Genomic DNA, 27,373 nt, shown 5'->3' on the forward strand with positions numbered 1-27,373 from the left:
ATGTATTATTACAGTATAACAAACATAATTGTTCTTACTTCTTACTCAATCATGCATTTATGTAAAATATTCATTAGTGATAACAAAATTGTAACCATTTTTTTTTTTTTTTTATTAATATGTATACAACAGCAATAGCAATACAAATCACGGTACATCAGATACAGAGAAAAAACACACTTAATGTTTCATTTATGTTAAATAAGCTTATTTCCTTGCCATGTTAGATATTGAATTGCTGAGCTAAAATTTTAATGTTTATGTTTAAATATATAAAGGGGGGGGGGGGGGGGGTAAAAAAATGGGGTTTTTGAGAGACATACTGGTATTCCATGTTTGGTTGTTGTTGTTGTTTGTTTATTTTTTTCAGGATAAGAAATTCCACTTGTGTAAATGGATATCTAATTTATTTTTCATGACAGCGATTTCGCGGTCGATATTTATATGTATTTGCAAGTACCTTTCAAAGTTACGAAAGTTTGGTATCGCTTGTCGGTATTTTGAACAGAAAATGAAATATTTCATCAATAGAATAATAAAGTTTGTGCTGCTATATTTACTACGTGTAGATGTGTTTACTCCAAACAAAACTGTTATAGATTAAGTTCAACAAGTATACCCTTAGTCTGAAGATAGGTCTTAAGTTTTTTCCACAGATCTTGTATTATGGTGCAATCCCAAAACATGTGACTAATTGTTTCTTCATTGCTTGAGCACAAGTCACATTGGCTGGAGTTGGATAATTTGCATTTGAACAAATATCTGTTTGTAGGTATGATTCTATTAATTATTTTGAACTGAAATGCTTGTATACATGTATCCATTGTAGCTATGTAAGGCATTATGTAGATTTCCTTCCAATTTAACTAAATGAAAAAGATTTTCCCATTTTTGTTTGTGCTTTAATTCTATATTGCTATTTATAATCTGTGTACTATAGAGAAATTTTTATATGTTTTTTTAGATTTTATTGTATCAAGCATCGACATATATTCTACTGGAATTGTTATACTTGAAGATTTCAGATCATACTTCATATATTGTGGTATATTACTAGTCAGTTGTAAATATTTTAAAAAATCACCATTAGGAATTTGGTATAGAAATTGCATGTTATCAAATGAATAGAATTTCTTTTCTCTAAAGTCGAAAATTTGTTCGAGGTATATTATTCCCTTGTTATGCTTATTCTTTATAATATATATATATAATATATATACTGTTTATTGAATAGCTAAACACGCAAAAAAATAAATGATTGGTGATTGCTAAAAGATTTACTGTGAAATACCATGTTTTCTGCACCTTTCTTTCAAATTAAACTCGATATTCTTCATAAAAACCATTGATTTCGACATTTATTCATCCTCTTTGGTATATTAAAACAATTGTATTGATTGTGGTAAAACTAATTTGGGAGTATGAGTGCATCTTTAAATGAACGGCATTGGAGTTATAAGAGAAAATGCCTACTTGCCCTGAAACTTAAACCAGATCCCGATGCAGGAAGCAGTAGTAAGCCTCCTTTTTCTTCGAATATTCCAGCTAAAAATCCATATTTTACCAAAAAGCATAAAAAAAACATGCAAATGCTTGGTACATGTGTGTTAATTTACAACACAGTTATCCTGCCACCAGCTTCATTGCATCCAGCAAACATAAGCATTAGCTGCCTCTAGTCCATTTTAGTTTTAGTAAATATTAAAATTGCAAGAAAAGTTACTAGTTAAAAAGAATTAAGTTCACTCGTGTATTACACAGTGACTTTCAAAGTGGGCCATTAGTAAACACTTGGGCCTGAGAAATAAACGATTATGTCCATTTCACATCCACCAATGATTGAAATTCCCAGAGCTTAAGATTTCATTTTATTACGGAACTGAAGCATTAGCAAAAAGTGGTTAAAAATTAGAGAAATCATGAATGAATGTAGAATCTACGTGACATGCTTTTTTATTTTGAAAAATCAGGAATCGAATCGTAAATGGGTTTTTTTTCTGCCGTAACAAATAAATAACACTGAATTATTTAAACACCAAACAGCCTAAGATTCTGAATTTACCAAAAGCTCAAGATGTTCCAACAGAAAAATAACCTTTACCATAAAGCATCACACCCCTGTGTGTCCACGCATGAAGCATAAGCAAACTGAGAACTCACCCACACCTGGAACTTGAGCTCATTACCCCCAACATTGAACTCTGACGTGAAGTGCAGGCAAAACTTCTCCTCAGCTACGGTCTATAAATGACAACAATTATATATAATATATCATATCTTTTATCTTCAGGTTTTTATTGCCCACATGGAACAGTGACAGACTAGGCCTTTACTACTTTATAAACAAAAATAACGCATCACAGTTATCAATATACAGTATACTTTTATTGTTATAATTATTTGGCAATTAAAACGCAATTTTTACAGGGTAATATAAAGCTATCAACAATTGATGCCATTCAACTTTGCAAGTATAATTCATACACAAAAATGGGATGTCAAATTGTAAGAAAATAATCACTAAATTCAGTAAAGAAGCATATATTGGTACCAATTTTCATTGGAACTGTTCAATATGCTCATTTAAAACGATTTTAAATATTTTATAGAGTAAAAGGAAAGAAAGGTTTGCTGGAGCGATACTTGCATGTACTTCTGCCCCACGCCTGTCTGCCCTCTTTATGTTCTTCAACGACTGAAACAGTAATCAATTTCTTATCTGATAACTAGGTCACATAGTACCATAAGTATATTCCTAATTTAGAAGTAATCCATTTCAGCTTGATGTTTACAGAGTCAAAAGCTTACTACAAGAATGTGACCGATCATTTTTTAGTTTAGAAATTGAACCTAATACCATCATATTAAGAGACCTGTCAACTTTTTACTTAAACATCACCATAAATGTTATGTGTTTTTGACTGTGAAAGAGTAACAGTTACTCAGTATATATTTGTTTACAGCAGGAAACTCATTTTAACCAACCATGTTTCTGAAGACAATGCTCAGCTGTCCAGTGGCATTGTGAAAGTCCATCTGTCCCTCGTTGTTCAGGATGTCGCCACATTTTTGCTGGCGCCTGCTCTCGTCGCTCTGCAAGAGACCTCGTGCCTGCTGCTCACTGGTGAAAGTAATATACATGAATAGGCAAGCATGCTTAATTAACTTAAAGTTGGATCTTCAATGCTCATCTTTATTGCACATGAACTGCAAGCAATAATTCTTTGAAAAACATACAAGCCAGACAAGCATGATTTTAAAATGGAGCTTAACTATGCTAGACCTTGGACAAAACAGAAACACTTATTACCTGTATAGTAAATCCTTAACATAGTGCTTGTCAAAAAAAATCAATCTTGTTATTGGTATGACATGTGTAACAATTATTCATCTGAAGACATTCATTCAAGTAAGTAGTCTTATTTTATGCATACTTGATAATGGTGGCCTTGACCCTCGGAGGGAACATGTTCAGGTTGAGTTTTCCCCCGACAAGGAGTCGGACAGTTGCGGAGAATCTCGCATCCTTCTTCAACACCTGTGGCGGCTGCTGTTCCACTATAAACGTACTGGAATATCACAGGAAAATAAACAAGAGGCCCAAAAGCGCCTATGTTCTACTGGCATGGCTTTTGTGGTCATATCAATCCAGAGCATGTATGTATGGGTAAAAGGCAACAGACATATAGTTTTGTGTTTGGGTTACCTGAAAACGTAGCACGTTCAACATCTGAGCCCAGAAAGTATTGTAAGCAGATTAGTTGCATGAACTATTTTTAAAAAAAATGCTTTCAAAACTGTACTCATTGTAAAAATTTCTGTAGTTTTAAAAGTTAAAAAAAGTTGGTCAAAAGGTCAAAGTCAAGGGCATCCTAGGACAACATTGATCAATTTGAACAAACATTCACAATCAACAATTGTGCTGAGATGGATGTACGAACACACAAAAAGATTTTCAAACCTTTCCAGATTTATGTTTACCAAACCTGTGAACCCTGGGTGTGGCCAGTAATGACACCAGGTGCATAACTTTAACATTCACAACCAATGTTGTTAAGATGAATGCGCAAACTGCAGAACTTAAAGCTAAAAAATGGCCTTTGGGCTTTCAACAAGAACAAGGCAGAGTAATTCACAAAATCAACTGCAGAAGCAAAAAGCAAATTGTCTCTCAAAATCCTAGACTTGCAAATTGTCTCCCTTAACTCTAGACTTTAATTTACATGTACATGTAAACTTGGCTAAAAATAGAATTCGCTCATGCAGACCTGGCTAAAAATAGAAAGCATTTCTTTAGAACTTTCATGGCCCATATTCTAGGCATTCATGGGCGGATCTTGCTGGTTTTCGAAAGGAACCGAGCTCTAATGGATATCTAGATACTGTACAAGTTTCATCGAGATACAATCAAAACTGAAGACTGTATCGTGTTCACAACCAATTGTATACACAATAGCATTTTTTATACTATCAAGGGCCATAATGTAGGCATGCATGGGCGGATCTGGCTGGTTTTCGAAAGGAAACCAGCTCTAATGGATATCTAGATACTGTACAAGTTTCATCGAGATACAATCAAAACTGAAGACTGTATCATGTTCACAAGCAATTGTTTACAGACGCACGAACGCACAGATGCACATACTACGTACGCATTACCATCGCATCCAAAGGCCAGAAGAGCTACCGTATTTTCTCGACTATAAGGCGATTCGCTTATAAGACGGCCCCCTAACTTTGCCCATGAAATCTGGTGCTTTTTGTTTCGACTCGCTTATAAGACGGGGTCAATTTTTAAGCAAATCTAAAATGCTAAAATTCTTCCTAAGTGTAAAAATGTTCAAGCTCAACGGACAATTATCGACTTTCGCGGCAACTGTTTTTGTTTTACTCAAAGAAAATGGCGCTCAACTGTGAGCTCTCTATTTGGAGGTAGGTTAAAAATGAGTACATAAGTTTGCAGGACAGGTCGTTACTTATCAGAATTGTAATAATTCATCAATAACAACATATGTTTATTTTAGTTTTTTTTTATTGAAGACACCAATGAAGTTATTCGGCAAAATAAATGGCTTCAATAACATAACTGCGAAAGGCCGAGGCATGAATAGGTGTTTGTTTAGCAATAATGCTTTAGGCAATATTGTCCCTTGATTGGCGACGAACATAAAGGATTCATATTCGCATTGTCATTTGTTTGCTTAATCAAATTGACAGTTAGGTACCTACATCATATTAAGATTCCAGTTTATTGATTTGATATATCTGTCAAACTAATTATACTGACACGCGCCATGAGAAAAAATGCAGATATAACTGTACACTGTGTGACGTCAGAGCACGCGCGGTGAAGAGATTTCGTGTTGTTGTTTACTTAATTGCCCCATACTTGTATCAGCAGACGATATACTGGATAGACGAATACCCTATGTAAAATTTTACTGATTTTGACTTGAATCTTTTTTTAATATTTTATCGACTCGCTTATAAGACGGGTCCCCTACTTTGGGGGTCAAAATCGGGACCCAATTTCCCCGTCTTATAGTCGAGAAAATACGGTAATAAAAACATGTACATTTATACTTTTCATCTAAAATTTCCATACAAAGATTTTCACAGTGATGCTTAATTGTAAATATTGCAGTTTATTAAGCATAGACATCTATGGTTGAATATAGCCATCGTGTTCACCTTTCTTTGCACTGTCCATTAAAAAGATCTCAACTTAATTGTAGTCTTTAAAAAAATATTTCTTCTTTACCTGGTTGCAGCAGAAGAAAGCCGACAAGTTACCAGGCTGATACAGTTTCAGTCAAGAAGAGAGAAGAGAGAAAGTGTGCTCATCAATAAAGGTAAATTTACTACAAAGCACAAACAAATGATTGTACCTGGTAACCAGCGACGACAGCAAGCCGGTGACCAGCTGGTTCAGCTCCGGCTGTATGTCTGTGTATCCGTCTGGAACGTCAATGGGCAGCTGGGTCCGTAGTGAGTCGACACGCAGTATCTGCACACGGTTACGCCAGATCAAGTCTGCCAGAGATTCACACCTAAAAAAGTGGGAGTCCTTTATAGGTCACTCATTTACAATACCAATTATGAAATCAAAAATTCATGTTGACATCAATAAATAAATTTTTGGCACAGCATATTACTTATGGTGATTGCACTGATTTGAGATAAAACAGAAGCTTTTGGTTTTTAAAGTAAGTCAAGACTAATTCAAAAGATAATAAATTGAAAATACAAACCCAATGAGGTTGATTGAAATTCAAGCAAAATGTAACAAAAACAAAAGGCCATGATGATGTATTTGTTTTGTTTTCTTCAACTAAACAAGGATTTACTTTGCTGGAGTGAAGAGACTTTCTACAATGTGAACATACTTACAAAATTTGATGGTAGTTAAAACTTCACTGTTTTTACTTTACAGCCAAAATTAAAGATTATGCATGCCCTCAACAACAATTATACCACCAGCACTGTGCCAATAACACCACCAGAACTGTGACCATACTTCAAAAAAAAGGTAAAAAACCCAGCTAAAAATGTGACTGACCAGCCCTGAATGATGTCAATCATGCTACTGTCAAACGGCGCCCCATTGAGGGCCAACTGCTGTCGCCGTTTCCAAGTGATCAACTCCTCATCTACAACTTTTTTCTGCAATGTCTCAATGTGAGCCAGTGTTTCCTTGTGCTTCTGGGCAAGACGCTGCAAAAGCCATCAACATTCAGTGAGTATAAGATGTACATGTAAATGTTTTTGTCTTTACTTTCAGTAGATGGTATGAACATTTCTATACAGAATATACTATAATAATAGCAACTAATCCTTATCTCATATAAGAAAGAACTCACATCTGATTCTACAACAGTTCTTGATGATATCAGTTTAACCTTTTTTTGTTGCATCAATGGATGCCATTGTTTATCTAAACATGTATTACCATTAAACTACAATTTTACAAATGAGAATTGTCAGACAGCACACTGCCTTGCCTAACAGCGGGTTTGGGAAACTCTATTCTGTTCATATTGATCAATCAATTCAGCAAATCAATACTACAAGAACATCAACGTAAGTGTCACTAATTGAAAGCAAGTCTTTCTCACCAAGCGTTCCTCGAGTATTTTCTGAGCAGATGCCAGTAACATTCTATCCATTTCATCTTTCTGTTGTCGTAGGCGGTTGGCCAGTTCCGTTCTGTTGGGAATTGACTCATCCTGCTGCACCCTCTGAAGCTGGCCTGGAATTAAGGTTCAAACATTTTAACACTTAACATTACATATTTAAAAGCTACTTATAAATACAAGCTGACAAGCAGAAATGTACAAAGGTGATGTTTAAGTTAAGGGGGCATGTAAGCTTTGTCAGGGAGGTAGCTTTATCTAATTAAAACTAAGAATTAATTAACTTACTTGAGAGTTGAGCAATATTCTGGTAATCATTTACTTGTACACATGGGAGTTGATCTGACTCAGGTAGTCATTAACCTACTTGCGAGTTGAGCATGATTCTGGTTGTCATTAACCTACTTGAGAGTTGAGCATGATTCTGGTAGTCATTAACCTACTTGAGAGTTGAGCATGATTCTGGTAGTCATTAACCTACTTGAGAGTTGAGCATGATTCTGGTTGTCATTAACCTACTTGAGAGTTGAGCATGATTCTGGTAGTCATTAACCTACTTGAAGAGTTGAGCATGATTCTGGTAGTCATTAACCTACTTGAGAGTCCAGCATGATACAGGTAGTCATTAACCTACATGAGAGTTGAGCATGATTCTGGTAGTCATTAACCTACTTGAGAGTTGAGCATGATTCTGGTAGTCATTAACCTTCTTGAGAGTTGAGCATGATACAGGTAGTCATTAACCTACTTAAGAGTTGAGCATGATTCTGGAATTCATTAACCTACTTGAGAGTTAAGCATGATTCTGGTAGTCATTAACCTTCTTGAGAGTTGAGCATGATACAGGTAGTCATTAACCTACTTAAGAGTTGAGCATGATTCTGGTAGTCATTAACCTACTTGAGAGTTGAGCATGATTCTGATAGTCATTAACCTTCTTGAGAGTTGAGCATGATACAGGTAGTCATTAACCTACTTAAGAGTTGAGCATGATTCTGGTAGTCATTAACCTACTTAAGAGTTGAGCATGATTCTGGTAGTCATTAACCTACTTAAGAGTTGAGCATGATTCTGGTAGTCATTAACCTACTTGAGAGTTGAGCATGATTCTGGTAGTCATTAACCTACTTGAGAGTTGAGCATAATTCTGGTAGTCATTAATCTACTTAAGAGTTGAGCATGATACAGGTAGTCAATAACCTTCCTGACAGTTGAGCATGATTCTGGAATTCATTAACCTACCATAAATGACTGGGTATTAGACGCACTTTTTCACCTCAGATTTCGATGTAAAAAAATGCCTGCGTCAAATAACCAGTAACAAGCTTTTGTACTTTTTTTCTGAGGTCGATTTCAGGCCGAGCGTTTGTTTAGACTTGTGTAGAAAGGGATGTTACTCTCGTCATATCCATAAAGTTTATACGGGTTAAAACGGCAGTTGAAGATCAAGATAAGGTAAATCGTAAGACGTTTATAATAAAAAAAATATTGTACGATTAAAATTATTAAATATTATTTTGAATATATATAACAATAATTAAACATGCATATATAAAGAAGCAAAGCTGTGGACTGTCAAAATATTTTTTTGTCAGTTGTATGATAAAGTGTGAAAATCTCGCACTGTCTTTAAAGCTGTTTAACATACCAATACTACAAACTGTTGCAATAGTGGTCTTGTTTTTTCACACTTTGCCACGTTCTTTATTCTTTTCTGTAGGTGTTGACATTTTGTGAACAAACCTTAACAAAATAAGGTTTTTGCATTACTAAACTTTTCATTCTCGACAGGTTATCCTTTACGATATGACGGACAGGTCTATAAACCGTGACGCTATGACGATATGTCAGAAAGAAATCTTGCAAATTGTCAAAAAGGTACTTTTCAGTGCCATCCAGATACAAATTGTATGTTTTTAAAAATAACCATCGCCATTTTCACGAAAAAAATATTTTTCGTCACTGTCAACAAACATGGTGGCCGATCGTGGCAGATGATTTTGACATTTTTTCTATCCGTCCTTTAAGCCAAAACATAGATTAAAAGTTTTTTTCTCGGATTTTTCACATATTTTTTTGCCTGCGTCTTATACCCCCTATCGTCTTATACCCAGTCATTTACGGTACTTGAGAGTTGAGCATGATTCTGGTAGTCATACACCTACTTGTGAGTTGAGCATGATTCTGGTTGTTATTAACCTACTTGAGATTTGAGCATGATTCTGGTTGTTATTAACCTACTTGAGATTTGAGCATGATTCTGGTAGTCATTAACCTTCTTGAGAGTCCAGCATGAAACAGGTAGACATTAACCTTCTTGAGAATTGAGTATGATTCTGGTAGTCATTAACCTATTTAAGGGTTGAGCATGATTCTGGTAGTCATAACCCTACCTAAAAGTTGAGCATGATAAAGGTAGTCATTAACATACTTGAGAGTTAAGCATGATTCTGGTAGTCATTAACCTGCTTGAGAGTTGAGCATGATTCTGGTAGTCATTAACCTACTTGAGAGTTAAGCATGATTCTGGTTGTCATTAACCTGCTTTATCATGATTCTGGTAGTCATTAACCTGCTTGAGAGTTAAGCATGATTCTGGTAGTCATTAACCTGCTTTATCATGATTCTGGTAGTCTTTAACCTGCTTGAGAGTTAAGCATGATTCTGGTAGTCATTAACCTGCTTTATCATGATTCTGGTAGTCATTAACCTGCTTGAGAGTTAAGCATGATTCTGGTAGTCATTAACCTGCTTTATCATGATTCTGGTAGTCATTAACCTGCTTAAGAGTTGAGCATGATACTGGTAGTCATTAACATACTTGAGAGTTAAGCATGATTCTGGTAGTCTTTAACCTGCTTGAAAGTTGAGCATGATTCTGGTAGCCATTAACCTACTTGAGAGTTAAGCATGATACTGGTAGTCATTTACATACTCGATAGTTGAGCATGATAGCGCTGGTCATAAACCTACTGATGATGTTGGTAGTCATTAACTTACTTGAAAGTTGAGCATGGTTCTGGTAGTCTACAACAAAGTTTTCCTGGAGTAATTGCATTCTCCGCAAGTCCTGGTCACTTTGCTGAAAAAGAAAATCAAGCTACCATTACTTATTTCTAATAAAAACTACAATTTTCATTGAATCTTAAAAACGATGCACACTTGCTGCAATGCAACCAAATTAATTTTTCATTTCACCTGACCATTGTTTGTAAACAAGTATATCAACTTAGAAAAAAACTGATCGTGTAATGATGTAAACTTCTTTAGCAAAAAAACACAGTGAAATATATACATGTTAGGAATGTCACATGTTCAAATTTTGTACTTATTCTATCAAGATAAGAATCTTACTGATGTAAGTCTTTCAATCATTTCAATCTGTTTCCTGATGTCCCGTTTCAAATTCTCGCTGACCTCCTGGATGGCAATACTAGGGGACATCATCTGGATATTAAAGAAACAATAATGTTACATAGATATATTAACGAGCACATTCAAGAACCAAGAGGTCTCTTTGCAAAGAAATAGGGTATCGCACCGGGATCTCTTGTATCTCACTCTCCTGTATTTATAAGTGAATACCAATGCACATAAGGTTTTTTTGGGGAACCACTGCATTGATGTTAGTGGATCTACTCCAGGTAATATAAGAAATTTAAAAGATAACAAGAGCTGTCACAGTATGTGACGAATGCCCCCGAATGTGACATTGACCTACGAACAAGGTCAGTACATGAAAAGTTGATCTTGCCTTTACGTGTCAAATACATATGGCAAGTTATTTTAAATTGCCTCTAAACATAAAAAAATACCACCCATACTTGACAACCTACACTGTTATGTCCTTATATTCAGAATTCCCTTGTGAATAAACACTTAGTGTATCTTTCACCTTAGAGGTAGGGACATGGGTCTTGCACATGACACGTCGTCTTGGTATGTGGAACACATGTAGCAAGTTTTTTTAAAACTGTCCATACAAGAGAAAGTTAAAGCCCGGACACGACAACCTATACCCTATGTCCTTGTATGCAGCACTCCATTGTAAACAAGAGGCACATCAGTGCCTGTGCTCCACTGGCCAAAAGGTTCAAGCAAAGACCACCTAACGAACATTTTCGTCAAGTTTCATAGAAATACAATCATCAATCTTTGAGGAGAAGTTATTTAAAAAAAATTTTTACTTTAATAGCTCTGGCTGCCATGTTGTGCAGTGGACCGAAATGATTTGGGCAATTTGAGTAAAGGAGCACCAAACAAACATTTCTGTCAAGTTTTATCGAAAAAAGGTCATCGGTTTCGACGACAAGTCGTATAAAGTTTTTTAAGCTGCAGTGGACTGGAACCATTTAACAAATTTTGGTTAATGACCACCCAAGGAACATTTCTGTCAAGTTTCATCAAAATCTGATCATCGGTTAACATTTAATCTGAATAGATTATGAAGCAAATATCTAACCTGAACAAGAACTGACGAGATAGAATCGACTTGGTGTTTCACTTACACTTTTCGGCCATTTAAGTTACTAAAAATAGCTGTTTCATAAACTTTCAGAATGTCACTTAAACGAAAATTAATGTTCAGTCTATATATACTTTCCTATGTATAAATGTAAGGTTTTTAAATTGATCTTTTTGTGAGAACTTTATGCTTATATGTTTACTCATAAATTATTATTGTTTAAAAATTATTAATTTTAAAGATGCTATACGTGAAAAATTAAGACATTATTTTTTTTTCTATTAAAGGGAGGTAATTCAGTAGTAAAATGTAATCAAAGCTATTAAAGCATGGCATTTCTTTTCTAACCATGTTGATATTATTACAGTCTATTCAAGAAAGATGCCTTTTGTTTTTACATAGTACCCATAGGTTCTGAAAAACAAGGAGCACTATTCCCAACAGAAGGATGTCACTCCCTATCACTGCATGAGCATCATAATAAAGAAATGTTTACTAAAACTGCAAGCTGCTCAATTAAAATAGGTATTTACCTCAAGCATACAGTTTTATAATGTGGCAAAATAGTCGGACTACTAGATTGTCATTCGGACTAGTAAAATATGCCATTATGCTAGTCCAACTGGCTAGTAGGTTAAAATGTTTTTCGTGAAGACTGCGGACGAGAAGTCCTTAAAGGTTTTTCTATTTTTAACTCTCGCAGCCATGTTGTGCAGCGGACCGGAACCATTTGGGCAATTTTGGTTAAAGGGCATCCCGATGAACATTTATGTAAAGTTTCATCAAAATCTGCCTATCCGTTTCAGAGGAGATGTCGTTTAAAGATTTTGCTATTTTTAGCTGTGGCGGCCATATTGTGCAATGGACCAGAACCATTTGAGCAATTTTAATAAAGGACCACCCAAGGAACATTACTGTCAAGTTTCATCAAAATCTGCCGAACCGTTTCAGAGGAGATGTCGTGTGACCTTGACCTTTGAGGTAGGGACATGGGTCTTGCACGCGACACGTCGTCTTGGTATGTGAAACACATGTAGCAAGTTATTTTAAAATCTGTCCATACAAGGGAAAGTTACAGCCCGGACACGACAACCTATACTCTATGTCCTTATATGCAGCACTCCATTGTGAATAAACACAAAGTGTGACCTTGACCTTTGAGGAAGGGACACGGGTCTTGCACGCGACACGTCGTCTTGGTATGTGGAACACATGTGGCAAGTTATTTTAAAATCTGTCCATACAAGGGAAAGTTACAGCCCGGACATGACAAACTATACCCTATGTCCTTGTATGCAGCACTCCATTGGAAAAAAAACACTAAGTGTGACCTTGACCTTTGAGGTAGGGACACGGGTCTTGCACGCGACACGTCGTCTTGGTATGTGAAACACATGTGGCAAGTTATTTTAAAATCTGTCCATACAAGGGAAAGTTACAGCCCGGACACGACAACCTATACTCTATGTCCTTATATGCAGCACTCCATTGTAAATAAACACTAAGTGTGACCTTGACCTTTGAGGTAGGGACACGGGTTTTGCATCCGACACGTCGTCTTGGTATGTGGAACACATGTGGCAAGTTATTTTAAATTCTGTCCATACAAGGGAAAGTTACAGCCCGGACACGATAACCTATACTCTATGTCCTTATATGCAGCACTCCATTGTGAATAAAGACTAAGTGTGACCTTGACCTTTGAGGTAGGGACACGGGTCTTGCACGCGACACATTGTCTTGGTATGTGGAACACATGTGGCAAGTTATTTTAAAATCTATCCATACAAGAGAAAGTTACAGCCCGGACACGACAACCTATACCCTATGTCCTTATATGCAGCACTCCATTGTGAATAAACACTAAGTGTGACCTTGACCTTTGAGGTAGGGACACGGGTTTTGCACGCGCCACGTCATCTTGGTATGTGGAACACATTTGGCAAGTTATTTTAAAATCTGTCCATACAAGAGAAAGTTACGGCCCGGACACGACAACCTATACCCTATGTCCTTATATGCAGCACTCCATTGTGAACAAACACTAAGTGTGATCTTGACCTTTGAGGTAGGGACACGGGTCTTGCATGCGACATGTCGTCTTGGTATGTGGAACACATGTGGCAAGTTATTTTAAAATCTGTCCATACAAGGGAAAGCTACAGCCCGGACACGACAACCTATACTCTATGTCCTTATATGCAGTACTCCATTGTGAATAAACACTAAGTGTGACCTTGACCTTTGAGGTAGGGACACGGGTCTTGCACGCGACACGTCGTCTTGGTATGTGGAACACATGTGGCAAGTTATTTTAAAATCTGTCCATACAAGAGAAAGTTACAGCCCGGACACGACAACCTATACCCTATGTCCTTATATGCAGCACTCCATTGTGAACAAACACTAAGTGTGACCTTGACCTTTGAGGTAGGGACACGGGTCTTGCACGCGACACGTCGTCTTGGTATGTGGAACACATGTAGCAAGTTATTTTAAAATCTGTCCATACAAGGGAAAGTTATAGCCCGGACACGACCACCTATACTCTATGTCCTTATATGCAGCACTCCATTGTGAATAAACACTAAGTGTGACCTTGACCTTTGAGGTAGGGACACAGTCTTGCACGCCACACGTCGTCTTGGTATGTGGAACACATGTGGCAAGTTATTTTAAAATATGTCCATACAAGGGAAAGTTACAGAGCCGGACAGACGGACGGACGGACAGACGGTGCGATTTTAATATGCCCACCTTCGGGGGCATAATAATAAGCGAAAGTAGATCTTATTTCACATTAGTCTTGTTATTTTGGATTTTTTACTAGCCCAGCAGAAAATCTTCTAGTTTTTTTTTGCTGCCAGACTTTTGAAGTGCCAATTTTGACCACTGCAAGAATTAGTTCTTTTCAATAAGTATTCAATGTTGTTGATTTTAGCAAGTATGTGGGAATCATACTTTTGAAATGAGAAAAAGCACCAGGACTGATTGAAAACATGCCCTAGTGGGTGATCTCTGGTCTAGAGGTAACAAACTTGACTGTCAACCAAGGGTCGCAGGTTCTTGCCACACCACTAAAAAATACTAATTGTCTTCTGGTAGGGATGTCAAATGTGGGTTTGTGTGACACTGCTTTACAGTGCTGCATGTTAAAGAACCAGGGTAGCTCTAACCAGGGCTACATTCACAGTGGTTGAAATTTACACAAGCCCGCAAGCCCTGCACTGGTTAAATGTATTCTGGGTTTGCTCAAATTCTGCGTTTTATATCGCAGGGCATGCTCAAAAATTTGATGCCAAGCAATAGTCTAATAGTCTAATTTTGATGACTGCATTTTGTTTGTGCACTTTGCTCCAAAAACCTAATTTGACCAACAATGTTATAGGAGCTCTCGCTGAATGGGCCTTGACCAAGTGCAAGTATAAATAAACTAAAAACCCACATTCCCCATAACCACCTGCTTCATCATATGAATCATTTTGATTCTTGATCTTTAAAAGTTTTCAAATAAACACTGCAATGTCGTGCAATACAAGCACTGTGTTTACTTAACATTTTCCAACAAAAACCTTGCAAATGATGATAGGAGATCAAATTTAAGTCAAAATTCAAGTGACTCTTGATTTGATTTTCATTCACAAGTACCTATTCAAGTGTCAGCCAAAGTCCAGTGAAATCAAGCGCAAAACTGAACTAACTGCAGTATGTACTTCAAAATGATACACAGATGGGAGGTTATAATGGTGGTAAACTGTTAACACTCTGTATAATCTTTACTATAATAAACGCATAATTTAATAATTTCGATAAGTATTGCCTCTCCTTTGTTGACATTTTGTGTTAAGAGCATCTTAACAAGGTTTCATAATCAGTTTGCTTATATATGATACAGTAGAATGTTTAATTGCGAATAAATGTACAGTTGAATTTATACATGAAGCCTGTTACATAATTAGGCCTGCAGTGTCTCTTAAATTTTTTAGAGTTTATTTTCCAGCTGAAGTATTGTACTAAATTATCAACACTGCCAATAAGAGTTTTACTGACATTGTTTGTCACAACTTGTTGCTATTCACTCCTCAAAAAGGCCCCCATGCAGTGTAAGTACCAAAAACCTTCCTGTACACACATTCCAGAGGCAGTCCTTCCTGCCATCTGTCATACTCACTCATGGTGTTCCCACTTGAGACAAAAACTAGTGCTTGACCTGTGTAAGGATGATCATGTTACTTTCTTTACCATTCTATTAAATAGGAAGAATGATATAACATATACTTACATTTAAGTCTGTTTCAAAGTTAGTATGTTGATTATTACTGCCTTAGCAGCAGAATCTTTAAAGCATTTAAAAAGGGGAACATTCATGCAATTTTGAAAGATCCATCATTTGGTGGTAATTGTGTTCTAGATTTTTTATGGTCTACTCACGCTTAATGACCGCAAGCAAAATCTAAAAGCTGAATTATGTAAGTTAACTCTCTTCAGTTGGTGATGTATGGAGGCGAAGAATTATTAAGAACCATGGTTGAGTAATAAAAATCATTATCATACCTCACTTGACTTCGCCTTTATAAAATTACCTGCACAGTCATCATCAGTTATTCTGTTATGTTTCATGTGATAAATAATAATAAAAAATTCTTTTCTCATGCACCTGGGCGCATTAGGCATATAATATAGATGAAAATCCATGTAAGTAGACTCTAAGCCGTTAAGCAGACATAACCAGTGTAAAGGATATTTGTTCTGTATGATTCAATAAATATCAGGTCCCATGGAGGGTGATAGCATATAATGACTTTATGTTTATCCTAAAAAACAATAATCACAGCCTGGGCTAACACATGGGTTGATATTATCTTTCTGGGGTTAACATTACAGTCAAACCTGTATTAAGTGGCCACCCTTGGGAAATGATCAAAGTGGCTGCTTAAGACAGGTGGCCACTTAATCCAGGTTTGACATTTCTGCCACTTTAGCGTTATTCAGAGATGAAGTAAGTATCTTAACCACCACCTCACACCACAATCAGTAACATGTGTATCAATATTATTGAAGAAGGTTGAATACAAATACATTTGTACAGATAAAATAACTTTATTTCAAATTTATAAGTAAAATACATTGGATAAATGTCGATACAAGGCATAAACAAAACCCACCTCATATCAGTCTACACATTTACACAACTACATGTACATACATATTTTAGTTTACTTTTTAAAGTAGTCCGTCAATTTCACGCTTGCGCTTAAGTAAGAAATTGATTTGAGTCCTTCCATAGTTAATAAAAGTGAATAAAAAAAGTAACTTGTTTCACACCTTCGAATGACAATGCAAACTGTGAATTCATAATAACCGGTGTTTTTGTCGGTATTTAATAATTAACTTCGTAATTATTTAATTATCTTATTAATTGTGTCATTAATTGTGTAATTGCCATAACTCAAAGGTTACTGCACACTGCATCTTCTTTTATCATGCATGTATTATTTTATTTAAATCTGTTGAGTAATTTAGAAGTTACACTGCTGACAAGACTAGAACTCCGCGAGTCGGATGTGTCGCCTGACCAATTATTTACTGTCGACATTATAGCTGTTAGATTGGCAGTTTATTCATTTATAGACAATGATGTTGCCATTTAACTTTCAAGTGTAGGTGGCATTTGAACCCTCAATCAGATATACCTACGGAATAAGTTTCAGGTTGAAACCTCCTATAGTTTACGAGATATGCCACGGACAAAACCTAAGCAAGAAAATTAACAAAGGGCAATAACTCTAAAAATATGGCAGCAAGAGTAACGGTTCTTGTGCATTGCACTTGCCCTCAATGAGATCTATCTAGCTATGAAGTTTCAAGTTGATACCTCTTATATTCTTCAAGATATGCCCCGGACAAAACTTTAAGCATGAAAATTAACAAAGGGCAATAACTTTAAAACTAAGAAAGCAAGAGTTACTGTTATTGTGCACTGCACTTGCCCTCAATGAGATCTATCTAGCTATGAAGTTTCAAGTTGATACCTCTTATATTCTTCAAGATATGCCCCGGACAAAACTTTAAGCATGAAAATTAACAAAGGGCAATAACTTTAAAACTAAGAAAGCAAGAGTTACTGTTATTGTGCACTGCACTTGCCCTCAATGAGATATATCTAGCTATGAAGTTTCAAGTTGATACCTCTTATATTCTTCAAGATATGCCCCGGACAAAACTTTAAGCATGAAAATCAACAAAGGGCAATAACTTTAAAACTAAGAAAGCAAGAGTTACTGTTATTGTGCACTGCACTTGCCCTCAATGAGATCTGTCTAGCTATGAAGTTTCAAGTTGATATCTCTTTTATTCTTCAAGATTTGCCCCGGACAAAACTTTAAGCATGAAAATTAACAAAGGGCAATAATTTTAAAACTAAGAAAGCAAGAGTTACTGTTATTGTGCACTGCACTTGCCCTCCATGAGATCTATCTACATATGAAGTTTCAAGTTGATAACTCTTATATTCTACAAGATATACCCCGGACAAAACTTTAAGCATGAAAAATAACAAAGGGCAAAACTCGAAAAATATGGAAGCAAGAGTAACAGTTCTTGTGCACTGCACTTGCCCTCAATTAGATCTATGTACATATGAAGTTTCAAGTTGATACCACTAATAGTTTAGGAGATATACCCCGGACAAGCGAAAATGAAACGCGGACGCCGCCGCCGCCAACGCCGACACTACCGCCGCCGCCGCCGACAAAAGTAACCCCTATATGTCGTCTTTTCAGGCGACACAAAAAACTAGCCTTTCATGAGTTATCGTGTGGAAACCGTTTTTCTATTTTTAGTAACAGTGCCTTTGACCTTGGCCCCACCAGCCCCAATATCGAACTTGACCTGTATCTTCTGATGTTACACCTGTGTACCAAAAATTGTTCAAATCTGTCTAGCCTTTCATGAGTTATCGTCCGGAAACCGTTTTTCTATTTTTAGTAACAGTGACCTTGACTTTGGCCCCACCAGCCCCAATATCGAACTTGGCCTGTATCTTCCGATGTTACACCTGTGTACCAAAAATTGTTCAAATCTGTCAAGCCTTTCATGAGTTATTGTCCGGAAACCGTTTTTCTATTTTTTGTAACAGTGACCTTGACCTTGGCCCCACCAGCCCCAATATCTAACTTGACCTGTATCTTCTAATGTTACACCTGTGTACCAAAAATTGTTCAAATCTGTCTAGCCTTTCATGAGTTATCGTCCGGAAACCATGAAAACCGACAGACTGACCGACCGACCGACCGACCGACCGAGCGACAAGCTCACTCCTATATACCCCTCAAACTTTGTTTGTGGGATCATTTATATGGCAGCTAAAACATTACAGATCAAGAGAAAAAAGGGAGGTCAGCTTCAGGTGGCAGCAGTGGTCTGAGCATCACAGCATAATACCTTGGTCCTGCTTGCAAAATTAATGGCAAGTTATCATTCCAAAGGGAGGCTCAGAACCAGAGGTGTTGTGTGAATATCATCCAATGAGCCAAACTACCCTTCAATATTTAAACTAGAACTCAGGGAGTCAGATGTGTCACCTGACGAATTATTTACTGTGAACATTATAGCTGTTAGATTGGGATTTTGTTCATTTATAGACAATGATGTTGCCATTTAACTTTCAAGTGTAGGTGGCATTTGAACTGAAGGTAACAACATTAAGCAGGACAAAAAATAACAACCAAAATAATCAAAGGGCAATAACTCTAAGAATATGGAAGCAAGAGTTTCGATTCTTGTGCACTGCACTTGCCCTCAATGAGATCTGTCTACCTATAAAGTTTCAGCATAATACCTCTTATAGTTTACGATATATGCCCCTGACAAAATTTAAGCTTGAAAATTAACAAAGGGCAATAACTCTAAACATATAGATGCAAGAGTAGCGGTTATTGTGCACTGCACTTGCCCTCAATGAGATCTATATAGCTATAAAGTTTCAAGTTGATATCTCTTATATTCTACAAGATATGCCCCGGACAAAACTTTAAGCATGAAAATTAACAAAGGGCCATACACTCTAAAAATAAGGAAGCAAGAGTAACAGTTCTTGTGCATTGCACTTGCCCTCATTGAGATCTATCTACATATGAAATTTCAAGTTGATACCACTAATAGTTTACGAGATATGCCCTGCAACCGCTACTGCCGCAGAGAAAAGTAACCCCTATATGTGGCCTAGTCAGGCGACACAAAAAAAGGTGAGGGTTTTTTTCCAAACATATAATCATTGCTTGTCTTAGTATCAAACATGTGCTTTTGTTGAAGAGATTATCGAAAAACGATTTTTTATTGATTGTACTTGATAATCATTTCATCACTGATTTCTAGTACTATATCTGATATAGTACTAGAAATTAGTGATGAAATGATTATCAAGTACAATCAATAAAAATATTGTCGCTGACAATGGATGGTGGTTGACCATATTAAAACAATTTTAAATGATCATGATGATACTATGAATAAAGAATGGATTTCTAATGGTATAATAAACGTTCAATTATTACCGATAGTAAATTGAAATTCGTAGTCAGATTCAATTTGACTATTGATAGCAAATTGGGTCCAATTTTCAAACACTACTAGAAATGGCCTTTGAAGATAAATGTGTCTGTGCCAAAACCATTTAACAAGGGCAGACTACTGTGACGGTTTTAGACAATGGTAAGAAGGAATACAGAAATGCTTCTGTCTATAAGGGCTTGCAACAGAGAAGTTTTGTGTTTTTATTGTGGTTTGCATAGATTTTACTATATAACATGACGTTCTGGAGGACCATCATACATTAAAAATGGATTTAAAGAAAATACATAGTTTTTGCTTCCAGTGTTCATGGATTTTTACTGCTTATTGTTTAATCATACCCCATACATTAGTAACACAAAACACTCCCCACCTACGAACTTGTCACCTGGTTAAAGAAAGTCTGGGTGGCGCCAGATGCGAACAATCTGCAATTCTAAGAAGGACCTATTTTAAGCTACTGCTAACCCAAACTAATGGTAAACTCACGCTGTCCGTGGCTCGGATCATCTCCTCCTCCTTTGCAAGACACATCTTGACCACCTTCACAAACTGCATCGGCTGCTCACTGTACATCTCCTACAATCATCATCAAGTTTGTTTTACATGCATGTATTATAATAAGATGCAACAAACAGTGAGTCAGCGTTATTTGTTGTTGTTTTTTCTGCTTAAAATTTCTTATCTTGTCTCATTCAGTGTAACACTTACAACTACAACAGACATACAGTTGCATGTTCACTTTGGATTACTTTAAACATTGTACCCGACTATTTTATTGACTCACACATACAAATTTAGAGACAAATTCTGCATAATTTGTACAATATATTCTCTGTGAGTATTGCAGACCAATAATTTAAGTCTGTGCACGAATTAAATACTAACCCTTTTGATGTTTGCTAAAAAAAACACTATCATAAAAATTATACAGAGACCACAATCATCACCCAACCTGAAACTTCTGTGCCCAGTCCTGCATCTGGAGCTTAGCGAGGAAGTCTGTCTCCTCATTCGCCTTATCGACAATGAGCTGTATCAGGGTCGTGAGCAGGTCCTTTGCTATCTGTTCATGGGCTTGCTGGGTGTCGTCAATGCTTTGCCTTCAAAAGAAGACTCTTTTTACTGCATGTTCTTATATAATACATTTAGTTTTTTATTCAGCATTTAAACAAAAATACTATTAAGTGGTTAATATGTGATTGACAATGACATAAAAACTAATTAATTCTGTTTTAATACTAGTATCATATATGTAGCCATTCTAAACAGTAGTAGTATAAAACATAATACACGATGACCACACAATGACCATTTGTACTTTTTTATACAGGACTGATAATTGACAAACTTGTATACAAAAATTCCTTGCTGATTAAAATCATATAAAGCAGAAATAAACTTTCCAATAAAAATAGTTCAGCTGTAAAATATTCTGAAATAAGCAAGCTCATATTTAAAATATATATTTCTTTAATTTGACAAATGTTTGTAGAGCAAGACTGTATGATTGAACTCCCAGCATACTTTTCCTAACTCTGATTAACACCAGGCAATTCTTGGAAGGGAAGAAGACAATGTATTTCATTCCAGTTTTATTGATTACCTTTTGTTGTACATGAGAGATTTCTAGACAGAAAGTATATCAAGCCATAAGGTTATGTACCTGGTATCTTATAAATGTTAATGAGAAATATGAATTACGAAGAAAGACCATGAATTTTGAAAATCTGATATTGACCCCTGAAAATTTAGGCCGTTTGAAAGCCCTGACTTTGTACCTACCATAGCTGTTCTTCAATCCAAACACAGAAGTAGTGCCTGATTTCAATGGGGAAGTAGCTGTTGTAAGTGTACTGGACCTGGCGCAGAGCATCCGCTGACAACTGCTGGGTACGAGCCCACAGTGCCATCGTGGGGTGTCAGCAAACGAGGAAGTTATAGCTGAAAACCATAGATGCATATATATAGATCAGCTAAGATACAAAGATATCAGTAAAAGTTATTGATATTTTATGAAGACAAGCCACTAGGATGGAGAGGTTTGACTAGCTTTCGTTATATTTATCACACATGTTTGATAAAATTACCAGGTTGGATGGAGAGGTTTGACTAGCTTTAGTTATACATGTACTTTTCACACATGTTTGATAAAATTACCAGGTTTAGAGCACAAAAGAGAAATAGCAGAGGTGAAACAGCTATATAACATTTTCAAAAACATCCATAAGGTTGATAAAGATGGGTTGAGATTAGGCACTATAATACTGTGAGGGCACTTGAGAGGCAATGCACACAAAAAATTGATAAAAAAAAGAGATTAAAAACTCTGCACTTTTTATTTTACAAAATTTTACACCATAAACATATAGTGAAGAATTGGTAATGATGTTTATGCTACTTGCATATCTTATATACAGCTAGAGAAAAAAGGATATTTCAGAAAGATTTATTAACGTAAAACAGAAAGACATCCATTTTTTGTTGTTGTTGTAAGTTAAACAAGAGGCCTTATTGTCTTATTGTAGATGGTTTTATGATGCAAGACAAAGTTTCCTGTGAAGCATTCAATAAATTTGACTTGGTAGTTTCAGAGGAAAAAAAAACAGGAAGTTGACCTATTTTATGCTTTTGTTGTAGATCAATCAACATGCCTTGTTTTATTTTTTAATAAAGTCCCCCTAGGAAGCTTTCTGTGAAGTTTCATTGAATTTGGCCTGATAGTTTCAGAGTAGATGTCTTTCAAGCAATTGTTGACAGTTGTATATATATACAGATGACGAATCAGAAGATGGATGCTGAAAATGTAGCCAGGTTCATTAATACTCAGGGGGTATAACTAGTTAAAATCACAAGAAATTTATTTCTTGATATGATCATACTTAAAAACATATATCCAGGGTTCTCAGTAAGTTTCGGTTGAACCATCTCCAATAGTAAAGTAACAGAACAGCTACTACTTTTCCTATTTAAAATTCATTTATTTTTCCAATTTTTTTTATTTTAACCAGCCCAACTGTCCATTTTGGCCGGCAGCCGGTTCTTATTGAGAACACTGTATATCAATGGATAATCAGGGATGTGATTGAGCCGGCAGCTGGAGGGCTGAAACATTTTAGAAGCTCTTTTGAGTGCTCTCCTGACTTTAAATTCAAAGCAAACTAGAATATTAACTTAAACAACTGAAAGCAACCAAAGAATTTTTTTCAGGTTAAAAAAAAAAAAAAATCGGGGGGGGGGGGGGGAGTACTGATTATAAATTTAAAGAGACTTGCTCATGTTTTTGGACCAAAAATTTGTTTTCCAGGTCATGCATCTGAAAACAATTACTTTATAATTTACTCTATGATATCCAAATTGCAGAACAAAATACAGTTATAGCATAAAAAAGTATTTTGGTTTTAGTAGGGTTATAACCCACGCCAGTCAAGTCAAGAAAAAAATAGAAAATAGCAGGCTAGTCAACACGGCAACCGGGACTTTAACCAACCTGATGGATATGTTGACCTGTTAAGGATACATTGCTAACATCATGTGATAATGTCAATCAACCAATCATTCAACACCACAGCCATAATTAATTTTCAATTGCATTAATAAACAATGTTCCATCAATTGGCTGACACCCGACCCAGTTTTTAGAAATTAGAAGATTACCAAAAACATGTTGTCTGCTCATTACACAAATGCACACTGTCATGCTGTCAATAGACAATGACAAGGCACCAGGTGCATAGGGGAAGATATCAGTGCAGGCGTATTTCTGGCAGCAGTCAAAAGGGCAGTAGAAGGCCTTGCTGTGGTCAAAACGACATACAGAAACACTTTTTGATGAGACTGGTGAAAGTTTCATGATAGAATAGTTATATTTGTAGATAATATAATTTGTTGATCCTTTTATGTAAAGTTCTGGTGCACTGTGCTTAATTTTGTTGTTGTGGAATAGCAGACATTGCAAAAGTTCAGAAAAAGTCACCAATATTTTATCGGTCCAAAAGAATATTTGCCGGGTCAGACAATTCTTGTTTGAAAACTTTGCTAATTTTACATTGACAATGAATAAAAAGGTATTAAGATATTAACCAGTCAAGTTTTGCGGCGAAATACAACGCAATTTCTTGACAGTCGCACTTTATGGAAATGAAAATTTTGATTGATCGATTTGTTGGCAATGTTTATTTCTTGGATCATATCGCTATTTATATCAGAATGGAATAACAGGGATGTGATTGACCTGGCAGCTGGAGGGCTGAAACATTTTCAGCCATGGGTTTATGAGGCGCTCTTGGGGTCAAAGCACATTGCTTTAGAAAAAACAAGAGCTGTCACAGTATGTGACGAATGCCCCGGAATGTGACATTGACCTACGAACAAGGTCAGTACATGAAAAGTTGATCTTGCCTTTACGTGTCATATACATATGGCAAGTTATTTTAAATTGCCTCTGAACATAAAAAAATACCACCCATACTTGACAACCTACACTGTTATGTCCTTATATTCAGAATTCCCTTGTGAATAAACACTTAGTGTATCTTTCACCTTAGAGGTAGGGACATGGGTCTTGCACACGACACGTCGTCTTTGTATGTGGAACACATGTAGCAAGTTATTTTAAAATCTGTCCATACAAGAGAAAGTTACAGCCCGGACACGACAACCTATACCCTATGTCCTTGTATACAGCACTTCATTGTGAATAAACACTAAGTGTCACCTTGACCTTTGAGGTAGGGACATGGGTCTTACACGCGACACGTCGTCTTGGTATGTGGAACACATGTGGCAAGTTATTTTAAAATCTGTCATACAAGGGAAAGTTACAGCCCGGACACGACAACCTATACTCTATGTCCTTATATGCAGCACTCCATTGTGAATAAACACTAAGTGTGACCTTGACCTTTGAGGTAGGGACACGGGTCTTGAAGGCGACACGTCGTCTTGGTATGTGGAACACATGTGGCAAGTTATTTTAAAATCTGTCCATACAAGAGAAAGTTACAGCCCGGACACAACAACCTATACCCTATGTCCTTGTATACAGCACTTCATTGTGAATAAACACTAAGTGTCACCTTGACCTTTGAGGTAGGGACATGGGTCTTACACGCGACACGTCGTCTTGGTATGTGGAACACATGTGGCAAGTTATTTTAAAATCTGTCATACAAGGGAAAGTTACAGCCCGGACACGACAACCTATACTCTATGTCCTTATATGCAGCACTCCATTGTGAATAAACACTAAGTGTGACCTTGACCTTTGAGGTAGGGACACGGGTCTTGAAGGCGACACGTCGTCTTGGTATGTGGAACACATGTGGCAAGTTATTTTAAAATCTGTCCATACAAGAGAAAGTTACAGCCCGGACACAACAACCTATACTCTATGTCCTTATATGCAGTACTCCATTGTGAATAAACACTAAGTGTGACCTTGACCTTTGAGGTAGGGACACGGGTTTTGCACGCGACACGTCGTCTTGGTATGTGGAACACATGTGGCAGGTTATTTTAAAATCTGTCCATACAAGAGAAAGTTACAGCCCCGACTTGACAACCTATACTCTATGTCCTTATATGCAGCACTCCATTGTGAATAAACACTAAATGTGACCTTGACCTTTGAGGTAGGGACACGGGTCTTGCACGCGACACGTCGTTTTGGTATGCGTATTGCGCATGCGTGTGAACCTAATTTGCATATCTATGAATAGCTACAAGGTTTTCCTAAATTGACTTATACAAACGATGATCATTGTTTACTTTATTTGTGAACACTGGTGTCATGCTTGTTTCACACCCACATCCACTTAAATGTGTACAAACACAAGTTTCTATCAAAAAATGAATCAAAAAATCATTGATATTCAGTGTCTGCCTGATTTCGAGTATGAATTGACTGTCGTATCTATTAAGGTTTAAAATTTTCGTAAATGCTGAAAAATTAAATAATACTGTTCTTATTACAGTCTTAAATTTCGTATATTAAGGCACCTTAAATCTGCCTCGCATTCGATTTGTCGGAAACTGCTTCTCATCGCAAGCTAATCAGAACAGTGTAAGTACCCTCTTTGTGCCCCTATTAAATACACAATATGTGACGTCACACATATAAACAAGAGGGCCAAATGGCCCTGAATCGCTCACCTGTCATATATCGCACATTCTTCCATTATATACAAATATTGAAAACCTAAGCCTATGAACACGGGGCGTGGCCAATTTTGACCCCAGGGCTAAAGTTTGAACAATCTTAATAGTGGTCCGATAAACGATGCTTCATACCAAATATCTAAGGCCTTCGCCTTTTGGTTTCGGAGAAGAAGATTTTTTAAGTTGTCATCATAATTACATACCGTAATTCACCTAAGAGTTCGGACACTTTAAAATAATTGTTTTTTTCGCTGTCCGAATACATAGAAAATTACCATTTTTACATTTTATTTACATGTTTGTTCAACCTGCCTTTTTTCTTCATGTTTGCATTTTACCACTTATTAATTTATCGTAGTAATCAATGGTCATAAACTTATTTATTACGCCTATAAGTGTAAATCCTTCATCAAGTTAATTAAAACACCATTTTATACATGCATTGAACTGAATAAACACATTATATCGGCTTCAGATCAAAGAGTCACACTGTGTGACGTCACATACCTTACAGTTATACCCACGAGGATCTCGTGGAGAGCATGGACATTGCTATGCATGATTAATCTATAACTGTACGATTATTGATTCTTACAGTCGACTATAAGTGAGGTACAAGTTTGAAAGTTTATTGGCAGATCGTTTTACAAACATGTCATGTCTATGTTTTCTTAATCCCTTGATTGCCCTTGTTATTTCTTTAATCCTCCAATAAATATATCACACTTCCTTTTCAACCGGCAATAAATCGTTTAAGATGGGTAGTAACTAATTAACTTGTCACAGTGGTGTATAGGGTTAGGTAATCTAGCCAGGCATTGTAAAGATAAAAATCAATAATCTTCGTCTGTGAAACTTGGTAAATGTGAAAGTTATGATTGATGTCCTTTGGGTGTCCGAAAATTAGGTACGCAAAATAAATTATTTTGGAAAATAATTATGGGTGTCCGAATATTTAGAGTGTCCGAACTCTTAGGTGAATTACGGTATATAAGGAAACCCATGACCGCCCGGGTGGGGCCATTTTTTGACCCCAGGGCCAAAG

General features: G+C 36.4%; 1 protein-coding gene across 5 annotated transcripts in view; it reads right to left on the reverse strand.

The window, feature by feature from the left end:
* Nucleotides 1–27,373, reverse strand: part of LOC128233517 (signal transducer and activator of transcription 5B-like) — a 49,188-nt gene that overhangs the window by 18,623 nt on the left and 3,192 nt on the right. For 4 of the 5 annotated variants that reach the window (XM_052947219.1, XM_052947220.1, XM_052947223.1 and 1 more), the window contains exons 2-13: nt 21,955–22,113; nt 21,125–21,272; nt 20,659–20,748; nt 10,488–10,580; nt 10,134–10,215; nt 7,116–7,249; nt 6,560–6,714; nt 5,889–6,050; nt 3,435–3,569; nt 2,986–3,121; nt 2,648–2,695; nt 2,161–2,241 (exon numbers count right to left, since the gene is read on the reverse strand). In XM_052947219.1, the coding sequence (XP_052803179.1) occupies nt 2,161–2,241; nt 2,648–2,695; nt 2,986–3,121; nt 3,435–3,569; nt 5,889–6,050; nt 6,560–6,714; nt 7,116–7,249; nt 10,134–10,215; nt 10,488–10,580; nt 20,659–20,748; nt 21,125–21,272; nt 21,955–22,082 (1,392 nt within the window). In that variant the 5' untranslated portion in view covers nt 22,083–22,113. The remainder of the gene's footprint in view (nt 1–2,160; nt 2,242–2,647; nt 2,696–2,985; nt 3,122–3,434; nt 3,570–5,888; nt 6,051–6,559; nt 6,715–7,115; nt 7,250–10,133; nt 10,216–10,487; nt 10,581–20,658; nt 20,749–21,124; nt 21,273–21,954; nt 22,114–27,373) is intronic. The other variant, XM_052947221.1, reaches the window with a different exon arrangement.

The sequence above is a fragment of the Mya arenaria genome, chromosome 5, assembly GCF_026914265.1.
Source record: "Mya arenaria isolate MELC-2E11 chromosome 5, ASM2691426v1".
Taxonomy (NCBI): Eukaryota; Metazoa; Mollusca; class Bivalvia; order Myida; family Myidae; genus Mya; species Mya arenaria.